The sequence below is a fragment of the Bidens hawaiensis genome, unplaced genomic scaffold (genome assembly GCF_021521415.1).
Source record: "Bidens hawaiensis isolate Kalapana, Puna unplaced genomic scaffold, B.hawaiensis_p1.1 tig00031440_1, whole genome shotgun sequence".
Lineage (NCBI taxonomy): Eukaryota > Viridiplantae > Streptophyta > Magnoliopsida > Asterales > Asteraceae > Bidens > Bidens hawaiensis.
In genome coordinates this window covers 202,020-215,610 of record NW_027495289.1, presented here as the reverse complement: position 1 = coordinate 215,610, position 13,591 = coordinate 202,020, and the positions used below count along the sequence as shown (strand labels likewise).

Genomic DNA, 13,591 nt, shown 5'->3' with positions numbered 1-13,591 from the left:
ATCAATGAAAACCAAATCTCCGACGAGAAACGTAACGGCACCATTGACTCGCTAGTCAAGGGTGACGATGGTATCCTTAGACTCGGCAATAGAATTTGGGTAGCAATCATTGGGACTTGCGCGAGAAAATTTTGAATGAGGCTCACAAATCCAAGTATATGATGCATCCCGGAAGTGACAAAATGTACCATAACCTCAAAGCAAACTATTGGTGGAATGGAATGAAAAGGGATGTCGCTTCACATGTGGCGAAATTTTTAACATGTATGAAAGTCAAGGCTGAACACCAAAAGCCTTCGGGATTGCTTCAGCAACCTGAACTTCCCATATGGAAGTGGGAGTTAATTACCATGGATTTCATTACCAAACTCCCTAAAACGACTCGACAACACAATGCTATATGGGTAATTGTGGATCGCTTAACAAAATCCGCACACTTCATACCTATCAATGACTCGTACTCAATCGATAGATTAGCGCGTATTTATGTAAGCACCATTATAGCTTTGCATGGAGTACCGCTATCAATAATCTCTGATCGGGACAGTCGTTTTACGTCTCACTTTTGGAAGAGCTTCCAACAAGCGTTAGGTACAAAGCTTAACCTTAGCACCGCCTATCATCCACAAACCGATGAGCAAAGCGAAAGAACGATTCAAAAGTTGGAAGATATGCCCCGCGCTTGTGTGATAGACTTAGGTGGAAGTTGGGATGACCAATTACCCCTAATGGAATTCTCGTATAACAATAGCTATCACACGAGTATTCAAGCCGCACCATTCGAGGCGTTATATGGTCGTAAGTGTAGAACGCCTGTGTGCTGGTCTGAAACCAGAGACAGTCAATTATCTGGACCCGAGATAGTCCAAGAAACAACCGACAAAATTCTTCAAATCCGAGAACGAATTAAAACGGCACGTGATCGCCAGAAGAGCTACGCTGATGTCCGTCGTAAACTGTTAGAGTTTAATGTTGGTGATAAAGTTCATTTGAAAGTCTCGCCATGGAAGGGCGTAATTCGTTTCGGCAAGAAAAGAAAGTTAAGCCCTCGATTCGTTGGACCCTTTGAGGTACTTGAACTAATTGGTACCATCACATATCGTTTGCGACTACCCGAGGAAATGCAAGGGATACACGACGTGTTCCATATCTCAAATATGCATAAATGTTTGGCCGATGAATCTCTTTCGATGCCGTTAAAAGAGGTTGAAATTAATGAAAACTTAAAATTCGTAGAACGTCCAATCCAAATAGAATATTCAAAACTAACTCAAAAGACAAACCTTGAAAATCGTGAAAGTAAAATGGGACTCGCGAAGAGGACCCGAGTATACTTCGGAACTAGAGTCGGAAATGAGAAGGAAATACCCCCACTTATTCCCGTGAAGCAATCTCGAGGACGAGATTTATTTCAAGGTGGGGAGGATGTAACATCACAGAAATTTCGAGCGAAAAATGTCAACTTTCCAAAGTCTAGGGATCATTCTGCCAAATTCAAAACTCCAAGGTTGAAAATGAAAATTCTGATTTCTTGTCCTATCGCGATACGCGACGGGACAAAAGGCAAGCCCATCGCGTATCGCGATGGGGCTTGGTCAAAGTGTCTGGAAGAAGTCAACAGCGATACGCGATCGCTGTAAACTTACATCATCGCGTTACGCGATGACGTGGCCTAATACATCTGGCACCAGCTTCGCCACGTGTCTACACGTGGCACATCGTCTGCCACGTGTCCCGACACGTGGCCACACGGGGCACATCGTTCGCCACGTGTTAACACGTGGCACACCGTCTGCCGTGTGGCGACACGTGGCAGACCTACGTTGTGACTGTGCAAGGCTACGTCGCGATACGTGACGGGTGCCCAAGACGCAGTCTCGTACCGCGATGGGACACCAGATTTTGTCTATAAATAGCAAGGTCGGGATCTCATTTCATGCACACCAAAATCAGTTTTGCTTTCTCTCTATCATCTCACTATAATTCCAAATCCATATTATCGATCCACCTCGATAAACATTCCACGATTTCATCGTTTTTCGTGCCAACGTTTCCTCGAAGTTCGTGCCACCCTCCACCCACATACAACCAAGAAGGTGTTTGTTATCATGACGATGAGTCTCGAGAAGCGTGCCAATGAGTGAAAAAGATTGGTGGTTTCGTTTGGTGTACAAAAGGAAGTGTTTATCAAGGAGGCAAAAGAAATCAAGCGGCGTGGGAGTGCTGCTCGAATCCTTAGGGTTTCCAAAACGCCAACAAGGTTAGGCTTAATGTCAAATGAGTATAATAATATTATATTAAAGGCTTAAGTCTTAAGTCTAGGTTATACTCGATACCTCGATAAAAGAAAAGAAAACATAACAAAGAAAAGAATAAAGATAGAATATGAAAATTATATATGTGTGTAATATATATTCTTTGTTATGAAAATATTATTTAAGTAATAATGATTATTCTTAAATAATAAAAAGAAAAAGAATACGTTTCTTAGAGAAGAAGAAACGTCGGGTTTTATAAATAAACTAAAGGTTTATAAATTTACTTTTAAACTAAAGGTTTTCAAGTAAAAAGAGATTTATGAACTAAAGGTTCATCGAGGTGGAGTTTGTAAAATAAGACTAAAGGTCTTAAGCCGGATTGTATATCCGACTAACGAATGGTTATACTCGTACTATAGGTGCGAGATAGCAAGGGAAAGACCCTCAGACGGTGTTGAAGCCGATCCCAAAGCGATAAGGTGAATACGCTCCACTTTTACAAACTTGTTTTCAAACGAGTCAACGTGTTATATGAAAAACTTTACATGAGACTAAGTGTCTCTAAAAACATTATAAATAAGAGTAAAAGCCTAGCCCTCAGGCTGTAGTATACGTTTGTCTGGATCCTTACATATGTGGTTAAATGGGGTGGGCACATCGCACCACGCTTGGTCACGACCTCCAGCCACGATGGGCTGGACCTAAGTACGTTCGAGTGAGACTAACCATGTGTATATTTATGGTACCTAAGTACGTTGAAACGCTGCGGTGTTTTGCTGGGGTGACCTAGCATAGAGACTCGAATTTATAATGATATTGTTTTAACTTGATTATTCCTAAGCCAAGATGGGCCGAGGCTTACGTGGTCTCGAGGGGTAATTAATTAAAAGAAAATATTTTAGTGTCAGTGTGTTCACCAGCATTCGTTGCTGACGTATTTTCTTACATTTTGCAGGTGAACAAGGATAGCGCTTGAAGTGTCGAAGTGCTATAAATATCGGATGGCTCGGATTTGTTTTGTATAAACTTAATATGTTAAAATGATGGTTTGTAATTAGAACAAATAATCTTTTAAACTTAAACGGGAATCTTTTACGTTTCCGTCTTTTGTAATATCACAACTTTAATCCACAAGTTTTATAAGACTTCTGCTAATTGAACGTAACTCAGATTTACATACAAATATGGTACCAACTATTGGGTCACACGCCTAAGCCTAAGATGGGGGTGTGACACGGTGTTATGAGGATCTTATACCAACGACATGATTCTCAATTTAGCTGAATTTCAATAATAACAGAGTATGAAACAAAATTTTGATCCTTTTTGAATCCTCAACTGGAATTATCAAATTGAGCTTAGATTATGATACTGAATTGATTTTAAGATCAAGTTCACTTCAATGATACTGAGCTCTGATACCAATGGTTAGGATCGTAGATCTAATAATCTAAGCTACTTGAATACAATTCACAATAACTAAAACAGTAAACAACTAATCTAAATCTTTGAACAGATTAGTATCACTTTAATTGAAACCATATTTGAACTACAACTTCAATTTGTATATGAAATGAACGAGTTAATCAACATAATTCATTTTAGCAAAATAATAGTTTTCATAAGGAAGAACAACTATGCATTAACTATAATTAAATGATTACAATCTATTGCTCCCCCTCAACCTTATCTCATCATTCACAGTGAATTTTCTAGTACGAAAGTACACAATTCAGGTGAGTATTGTGATGTAAAAAAATATTAATGTAGAAAAGACTCTCTTCTTCATTTTATACATATGCAAAACTACTGATGAGAAAAAGGTGATAGTGACAGTTAACAAAAACGGTTACTAACTATTGATACACTTATTACAAACAACTGTCTATACAGAATCATATGCTAACTACTGATCTTTGTTAAACGTGAACCATCAGTTGTTTGGATCTTCAATACTTTGCAGAACAGCTGTTGTATCTTCAGTTCTTATGTCAACAGTTTGCATCGTCAGCAGTTTAGAGCAATGGTTGTCAACACCTCATAATGGAGAACAACTAATGTTTGAGCCATCGGTTGTTTGGTATTTGGTCATCAGTTCTTTGCATGGTTCAACAACAATCATTTGTCAAAGTAATATTTTGTTTTTTTAATGGTAATGCTATACTACTCTACTTTACAACAACATTTCTAAACTAAACATTTGCCCAAGTTTGAACCTCGAATCTCTTTGTATCCCGAGTTCATTTAACAAAAGAAATGAAAGGAAATGAATACCTTTCCTTTCTCTTCACCTCTCTTTCTTTTCATTCCATCTCTTTATGTTTTATTCATTTTCTTTTCTTTCTATTTCCTTACAAATTGAAAGGAAGTGTAACCCTCCTAATTTACTTTTTAAAACCTGACACATTCATTTTTTTTTTGTTTTTTTTTTCTTCACCTAAATAAAACTTGGGAACGCACTATTTTTATCTTTGTTTCACTTTCTCTCTATAAAAAAATGTAGGAACACACTCGTTCCTTTCATTCCCTCAATTTCCTTTCCTCTCTCTATGAGTAGAACTCGGAAACACAACGTAAAAGGACATATACCTCTACCAAATACGCTAGCCTCACATTGACAACATAAATATTTTGGGGATATAAGTATTGTAATAGATTTATGATGGAAGTAATTTAAGTTAATACTTACAAATTTTGCGATAGAACTCATCCGCATGCCGGGAGTCTCAGTACCCTGTGCGGAGTTCATGAACCCCGGGAGCCCATAATATTTACATTTTTTTTAATATATTTTTCATAAAATATGTTTGATTATCTGAAATTTTAGCTTAACTATTTTAATATTTTGTATGTTTCCTACACTTATCGGTCTATTACTAACTATATTATAAGAGACCCGTTTATAAGTTTATACTTATGGACCTCTTTTAATTTGCTTGCACAGAGTCTATGAGACCCACACATTCTTATAAAGACAACCTTGTTCATCCATGGCAAATTTGATGATAGAATCAAGTCGTTTGTAAATTTTAACGACAGAATTGAGAATTGCAACTTATTATTTATTAATTAAGTTTCAGTGGTTCAACGAAACCACCTAATAAAATAATTTCCGAAAAAGGGAATTACATTCTACTTTGTTCACTACAAAATTCGAATTCGTATTTCAATTTCTTTTCCTTGCAGAAAAATGATAACATTTGCAACTAATAATTTCCTAAAAGGAAAAACAGGTCTTCTTGCTGATTGAAACTATCCCATAACATCAATGAATCTACACCATCAGCCCATTGCTGAAAAGAATAATCTCCTTTAACTAAAGAGGATTCATCTCCAAGGCAAGAATTCGGGATTTCTGAAATTGAAGTCGTCGATGTCTCTTGGTTTGTGTTTGTGTTTGTGAATGCATGGATATCTGCATCAAAGTTCATGCACGCCATGTTGTAATCAATCCTTGAGTTCATGTCATTTTTTACTCTCAGTTCATCTATCTTGGCACAATCCAAATGGATGTTTGTGTTAGTTGACACAATGTTGCAGGACTGTTCATTCTTCGCTCCCAAATCGTGTTTCTTCTCTTCGTCAACATGTTTGTGCGTGTTTGGGTCTACTCCAAGAAGTTTGAGCTTTTTCTTGATTCGAGTGTTCCAATGATTCTTGATTTCGTTATCTGTTCGTCCAGGAAAATGTGATGCTATCTTAGACCACCTAAAATAGTCCAAATATAGTCGTTAAATATTTGATTATACAATTACATATATGCAAACTTTACTTGATGTAAAATCAAAGAAACAAAGATGAAGAAATGATACCTATTGCCAAGACGTGCATGAAGTTCAATAATCTGATCCTCTTCGGCTTCTGATAATGTACCTCGTTTGAGGTCGGGCCTCAAATAGTTAATCCATCTTAATCTACAACTTTTCCCACATCTTAGCAAACCTTCATGAAACCGAAAAATCAACAATTATTAGGATCGAAAGTTCATGGCAACATTAGGATCGCAACTAAAGAGAAATATGAATTAAAACCTGCAAGTTTTGGAACCATTCGCCAACATTGGATGCCATTGTTGATGATAAAATTCATAAGCTTTCGATCTTCTTCCATAGTCCATGGACCTCTCTTCAATCCTGCTCTTTCACAACAAGGCTGTCTCCCCATGACCACTAAAAAAAGAAGTTTCCCGAACCTTGCACGTATACGTTCACTTGATCTTTTTGTAGTTAAAACCAAACAAACCCTTTCATAAACTGAGCCAAGATTCCTCCGACAAAGTTTGTTGAATATTTAAAACATGTACAGTTAGTTTTAGTTGACGTTGATGAATGTATATTAAAAACAACCCTAAAAATGGTCACCCACTCTTTGTTTATATTAATCATTGTAGACGACTAGACGTGGGTTCTTAATTATGTTGACAAATGAAAACGCCAAGTTTGTAGCCATAGTGCAAAAGTCTTGTTTTTAATGTTATAAGGTTTTGGAATCAAAATCCTGAAGAATATTAAATAATAAGATTTTGGGCCCTTAAAGAGCTGGCCAGCTTTGTCTTTGTAGGGAAGTTCTTCATACATCTTAGATGCCAATTTGCATTTCCCTGTTCGTGTATGTATGATTAATTAATAAGTAATCATTAGTTGTTTTATAACATGCATGTTTCTTTTAATTTAACTAGTGGAGTACGTTCACACACGAATGGAATGATGCCATTCATGAAATAAATAAAATAAAATTATGTGAATAGTGGCCAGAGCCCCGATGCCTAAGGAGGCTTCATTGTAAATGCTTCGAATTTGAATGGGGTGATTAGAAGTTGCATGAAAGCTTAGATTAGATGGAATTAAAACAGCGGCTACTAAACATCAGTAGCACATGACCATTGTATGTTAGCTAGTGGTAAAATGATTATAAGTGGTTTATCCATGCAACTATAGATGCTAAGCAACTCACTATGAATCACCATATTCCAACTAAAGTAGTGATATGCTTAAAGAGAATTCTTTTAGCTCTAATAAACCCGGGAAAAAATTATTGAGCGGACATAAATTAATTAAGACCTAGATTTCAGAACTGAGAGATATATTGAGCGAAGTCGGTATTGACATGTAGAAATTAAGGTATTCATGTCCAATTAATGGGTAATTCAAAAGATCTGTAAGTGAAGAGGTAGGTCCCAGCAGAGACCAGTTGGTCCCGCAAGACTCACCTTGAACAGGTACGTCTGCGCAAAGGCCATCTGCTCCCGCAGGACCCACCATGCTCATAGAATCTTACGCGCAGTACGCAAGCTGTACACGCAGGGAAAGCCTCCCAATGGTGAAGTACCCCGCCTGTTCCCGCAGTTGCGGATACAAGCCATCAGGGAAGGCTACCCGCAGACAGCAGAGCTACACGCACAAGACACTAGCTACTTCAGCAGTCACGTGAAGGAATGAGCAAGGCGGGAACAATCCCGCCCAAATGAGCCAGTCTGAGTCTGAAAGATCTTTTGTACCATACCTACCAAGGTATGGATAGGACAGACGATCTGACCAGAACAGCCCATGAGCCAATCACAGGGTGACAGCTCACAGACAACAGTGCGAGGAGGAGCACCCTCTAGTACTGTTGTCACTATTAGCCGCTGCCTACTCACCAACCCTTACTATGGAGCATGCGCAGCCTACAGTTGGTGGAATAGTGTTACTGTTGGCCGTAACCTATTCACCAACCAGCATGGCCTGCGTACAATCCACCGTAAGTGGGACGTGCATAGTCTACAGTTGGTGGAATAGTGCAGCCGACTTTGTTACTGTTGGTCGTAACCTACCCACCAACCAGTATGGCCTGTGCGTAATCTACTGTTGGTTGAACAGGAATACTATTCAGCCGGCTGTACCTTCTAGAAAACCTACCTTCGGCTATAAATACTCCAACATCTTGGAATGGTAAGATCATCTGCTATCCAGTTATCTAGCAATCTCTTAATATACACTTATATTCAGAGCAACCTAGTCTGATTCTCACGCCGGAGGGTGGTCACAAGGAGGAACCCCCCCCTTCTCAGTGACGAGCTTACGGTGTTTGTTTTGCAGGTCTCCTGAAGAACAGCCTTCTCAGCTAGACCTCATTCGTGGGAAACATTACTTAACCCCCAGATTATCTATAATCTGTACCGGGTCACTTAGTGTTTCTTCATTGGCGCCATCCGTGGGAAACATTACTTAACCCCCAGATTCAACGCCGTGGTATCTTCAGTCCACGGCATGATGGGATGGCCAACAGCTGAGGGTGTAGCAATGATCTCTGGCATTCCCCAGGTATGCATTGCATCTGTCTCATCTAAACCCAAACCGAAGAAAGCTAAACCAACCGTCACTGAACCAGAAAAATGGGCCTTCAATGGCAAATACCCCGACCAGGCCGTTACCATTGGACCAACAATTGTTGATCCCACCCGCACCTTACTCAAGCGCTTACTGCAGAAAAACGCTGACATCTTTGCGTGGACACCAGCTGACATGACTGGTGTACCCCGAAGTAAGGCGGAGCATAAGCTCAAATGCGATCCGGCTGTTACGCCAATCGTACAAAAGCGCAGGGTAATGGGGCCTGAACAAACTAACGCGTGTAGAACCCAAGTCAAGGAACTCCTTGACGCAGGCATCGTACGCGTTAGTAGATATCAAACATGGGTTGCAAATCCCGTAATGGTACCGAAGAATGACAAACAATGGCGCATGTGCATAGATTTCAAAGATTTGAACAAAGCATGCCCCAAAGATTGTTATCCGTTACCAGAAATTGATCTCAAAGTGGATTCGTTGGCGCCATTTCGCCTTAAATGCTTCTTGGATGCGTATAAGGGGTACCACCAAATCCACATGGCCATTGATGACCAGGACAAAACCGCATTTCGGACGCCCGATGGTACATTTTGTTATAAAATGATGCCATTCGGACTTAAGAATGCAGGGTCCACGTACCAACGACTAATGGACAAAGAGTTTCATGCCCAAATCGGGAGAAACTTGGAAGTCTATATGGATGATTTGGTCATCAAAAGCCTCGAGCCTGAGGCGATGTTGAAAGACATTGAAGAAACTTTCAACACGCTCCGAAAGATAAACATGAAGCTCAACCCGAGCAAGTGTTCATTTGGGATGGAAGAAGGGAAGTTCTTGGGAGTCATTGTTACTAAAGATGGCTTTAGAGCGAACCCTGAAAAGGTCGAAGCCATTGTTAAAATGGAATCACCTACCACCATCAAACAGGCTCAGACACTGAATGGGCGACTAGTCGCACTTAATCGATTCTTGGCAAACCATGCGGATAAGTCGTTTCCTTTCGTGTCAACACTGAGAAACTGCCTGAAGAAAACGCACTTCCGCTGGACACCAGAAGCGGAAGCAGCTTTTCAGGAGATTCGGTCACGCCTGATCGAACTTCCAACGCTTACAGCACCACAAGCGGGAGAGGAGTTAATCCTATACCTTTCCGCAACAGATAGAGCAACCGGGGCAGTCTTGCTAGTAGAACGAAAGGGCATCCAGATGCCAATCTATTATGTTAGCCGTGTACTAACAGACGTAGAAACCCGGTACTCTACCCTCGAAAAATTGGTCTTAGCACTTATACACGCTTCACGCAGGTTAAGACGATATTTCCAGGGCAACCCAATCACCATTCTCACCAACTTCAAACTCTCAAATGTTCTAGGCAAACCCGAATTATCGGGACGTCTAGCCAAATGGGAAATTGAATTGGGAGAATATGCAATTAAGTACAAGCCAAGACCAGCCATAAAAGGCCAGGTCTTGGCCGATTTTATTGCAGAAGTCCCCGTTTCGCGGGAAAAAGAGTGCCAGGAGGAGGCTCAACCCTCCCCAGCACAGGACGTCAATGATGTCTGGCGACTCTACACTGATGGAGCAGCCAGTAACGAGGGTTCAGGCGCAGGGTTAAAATTAACCAACCCAGCAGGCCAAGAATATACTTACGCTATTCGGCTGGACTTTCCAAGTACGAATAACGAAGCCGAATATGAAGCATTCTTGGCCGGTTTGAGAATTGCGCGTAAGATGGGAGTGAAAAACTTAGAAGCCCACGTGGATTCCATGCTGGTGGCCAACCAAATAAATGGAACATACACGGCTGTGAATGACACCATGGCCCTGTACCTCGCCCAGGCAAAAACCCTTATGCGTGATTTTAGTGATTGTAAAGTCATACACGTCAAGCGCAGCGAAAACAAATCTGCGGATGCGTTAAGCAAGCTTGCATCACTAGCCTTCACCCACTTGGGAAAGGACATCCGCATTGAACTCCTCGAAGCACCATCAGTCCCGCACAAGGAAATTTGTGTCATCCAGAATACAGAAACATGGATGACACCAATAATAAATTACCTTGCAGCAGGAATACTACCAGAGTCAAAAACACAGGCAAGAAAACTACGCTGTAAAGCACTGAATTATCAACTCGTCAATGACATCCTTTACAGACGTAACTTTCTTGGCCCACTCTTAAGATGCGTGGACAACCAAGATGCCGACTACCTCCTAAGGGAAGTACACGAAGGCATCTGTGGGGTACACGCAGGCCCCCGCGCTGTTGTAGCCAAGCTAAACAACGCGGGATACTTTTGGCCGGGGATGCATACGGATGCACTGGCATACATCAGAAAATGCAGGTCTTGCCAGCTTTACGCACCTAACACGCATCGCCCAAAAAACGAACTGGTTCCAGTCACTTCTTCGTGGCCATTTCAGAAGTGGGCCATCGATGTGACAGGCCCATTTCCTACAGCAGCAGGAAATGTTCAGTTCCTAGTGGTAGCCATCGACTACTTCACCAAGTGGATAGAAGCAAAACCTTTAGCCCAAACAACCGCAAAGCATATCAAAAAATTTATTTGGGAATTTATAATTTGTCGTTTTGGACTTCCACAGAATTTGGTGAGCGATAACGGCACCAACTTTGCTGACAAGAAGCTACAACAGTGGCTGAAAGAACTTCAAATCACCCACACCTTTACCTCAGTGGCACACCCGCAAGGTAATGGTGAGGTGGAGAGAGCAAACAAGAGCATCGTCGAAGGCATCAAGAAAAGACTTTTGAAACACAGATCCGGCTGGGTGGACGAGCTTCCGCACGTCCTTTGGGCAAACAGAACGCTGAAGAAGGCCAGTACGGGGGAAACCCCGTTCAGCCTCACTTATGGCACGGAAGCCATGGTCCCGGTCGAAATTGGTCTACCCTCACCAAGGGTCTTGAGTCAGCCAGAAGACAATGATGCGGAAAGACGGTTGGATCTTATGCTAACCGAGGAACGCAGAGACTTAGCCGCAGTGCGTGAAGAGAATTACAAACGACAAATGCAAAAGTACTACAACACGCGGGTAAAACTCTGCAACTTCAAGGAAGGAGACTACATACTGCGTAACAACGAGGCTTCGAACCAAGAGCGCCCAGGAAAGTTGGCCCCAGTCTGGGAAGGGCCATATGTTATCAAACAAGTTCTGGGAAAGGGCGCATACCGGCTCGAAAGGCTCGATGGCACTCCCATCCCAAGAACATGGAATGGAGCTCAATTACGCAAATGTTATATGTAGATCAATTCCAAAACTTGTAAAGAAAAGGCCAAGAGCCACTTCTAATGGAAATGATTCTCCTTTCATAATGTGTTTACCTTTATTCTTATGAACTCCCCACTGGTGCCGGTGTTTACCACATAAAGGGGGAGAAGTAAGTCGTTACGTGTGGAAGGCGGCAAAACCCGCATAAACACAACGTTAAAAATAAGGGAAACCTACACGCAGGTATGATGAAAGTAAAGTTTAGCCATCCTTGTAAGTGCAAGTGACGGTCTTATCCACACAATCACAAATAAGGAAGCAAAACTTTAAACTATCATTTACCACGTTCAAAGGTTATCCTAAAAAAAAAATAAAAATAAAAAAAAAAAAATAAAATAAAATAAAAAAATTACAAGGAAAAAAGGAAACCCTACACGCAGGTCAGGTATGGGTAAAGTTTAGCCATCCTACCAAGTGCAAGTGACGGTTCTATCCGCACAATCACGAAGGAGGAAGCGAAACTTTAACCCACTATCAACCACGTTCAAAGGTTAACTTATCCTAAATACTTAGAAATGAGGAAAACCTGCACGCAGGTCAGATAAAGGTTAAAGTTTAGCCATCCTATCAAGTGCAAGTGACGGTTCTACCCGCACAATCACGAAAGAGGAAGCGAAACTTTAACCCATCATCAACCACATTCAAGAGGTTAACTTATTCTAGAACACTTGGAAAATTGCTAACTTAAACTAAGTATGCAAGTCATGAGTTTATAAAGCAAGGAATCCAAAGAAGGAAATAACAATCTTATACGCAAAAAAGATTTACATTTCAACAATATATTACAAGAATGATCGGGTTACTACCCGCCTAGAAGAGAATCTATACAAGTTTAAGCAATGGAAAGGGATCTTCGGGGTCAAGCTTCAGGGCCGCCTCCACTAGGACCCGCTCCGTCAGAAGAACGGGGTGGTTCGAGGAAAGCTTTGAGGACAGCTAACCCATCATCAGCAACAGCTACTTCATCCACCTTTTCCACCACTGGATGCGGGAAGGCGGCGTATTGGTTCAATGCTTGGTCGTAAATGGCTTCGGTATCCACATCGAACAAAGGGAAGCTCGAAGGCGGGACGCCTTTCTCAACAAACCCTAGACCAAGCATGAAGCCGGCCTTTTCCCCATCATCATGAGAAGCGTTGAGGGCTGCGGTCATAGCATCATCGTAGGAGGTCTCTGAAAAGACCCGACGCACAACCTACAGAAAAAAAATACAAGTATTAGAACCTTTTCTTACAAAAGAAATGCGTGAAGATAAATCTAAACATACCTGAGGCAACGCTTCTCGAAGAAGCCATTGGAGGGCAGCTTGAGCTTCGGTATGGGCGCGTTCGGCTTCGCTCTTGTTAAGGTTGGCAAGTAAAACTTCCTTAGCGGCAGCCTCTTCAACGCCCTTAAGCTTCCGCTCGGTTTGGTCAAGCACCCCCCTCTGGTCCAGGATTTCCTGGAGTTTCTTGGCATCTTCCATTGCCAAGGCATCATGAGCGCGTTGGAGAGCCTCTAATTTGCCTTTCAGCTCCTCATTCTCCAAACGCAGAGGCTCAGCAACGGCTTCAGCCTGGGCAGCCCTCTCGGTTGCGTTTCGCGCAGTTTCCCTGGCCAGCCGAAGCTGTTCATTCACAGCTTGGGCAGCCTTGGAACGGGCCTCGAGTCGCGCCTGAACTTCAACCTCGAGGGCCTTGAAGGCCTTCTCCTTGGTGGCGGCAGCTGCCGCCA

The 13,591-nt window shown here is 41.7% G+C and overlaps 1 protein-coding gene across 1 annotated transcript; it reads right to left on the bottom strand.

Moving 5' to 3' along the window:
- Nucleotides 1-5,464: 5,464 nt before the first annotated feature.
- Nucleotides 5,465-6,422, bottom strand: LOC143582082 (myb-related protein 315-like). Its single transcript, XM_077064728.1, has 3 exons — nucleotides 6,290-6,422; nucleotides 6,071-6,200; nucleotides 5,465-5,966 (listed from the first exon to the last, which is right to left on the bottom strand). Exons 1-3 carry the CDS (start codon nucleotides 6,420-6,422, stop codon nucleotides 5,465-5,467), a joined length of 765 nt encoding a protein of 254 aa, XP_076920843.1.
- Nucleotides 6,423-13,591: the final 7,169 nt, after the last annotated feature.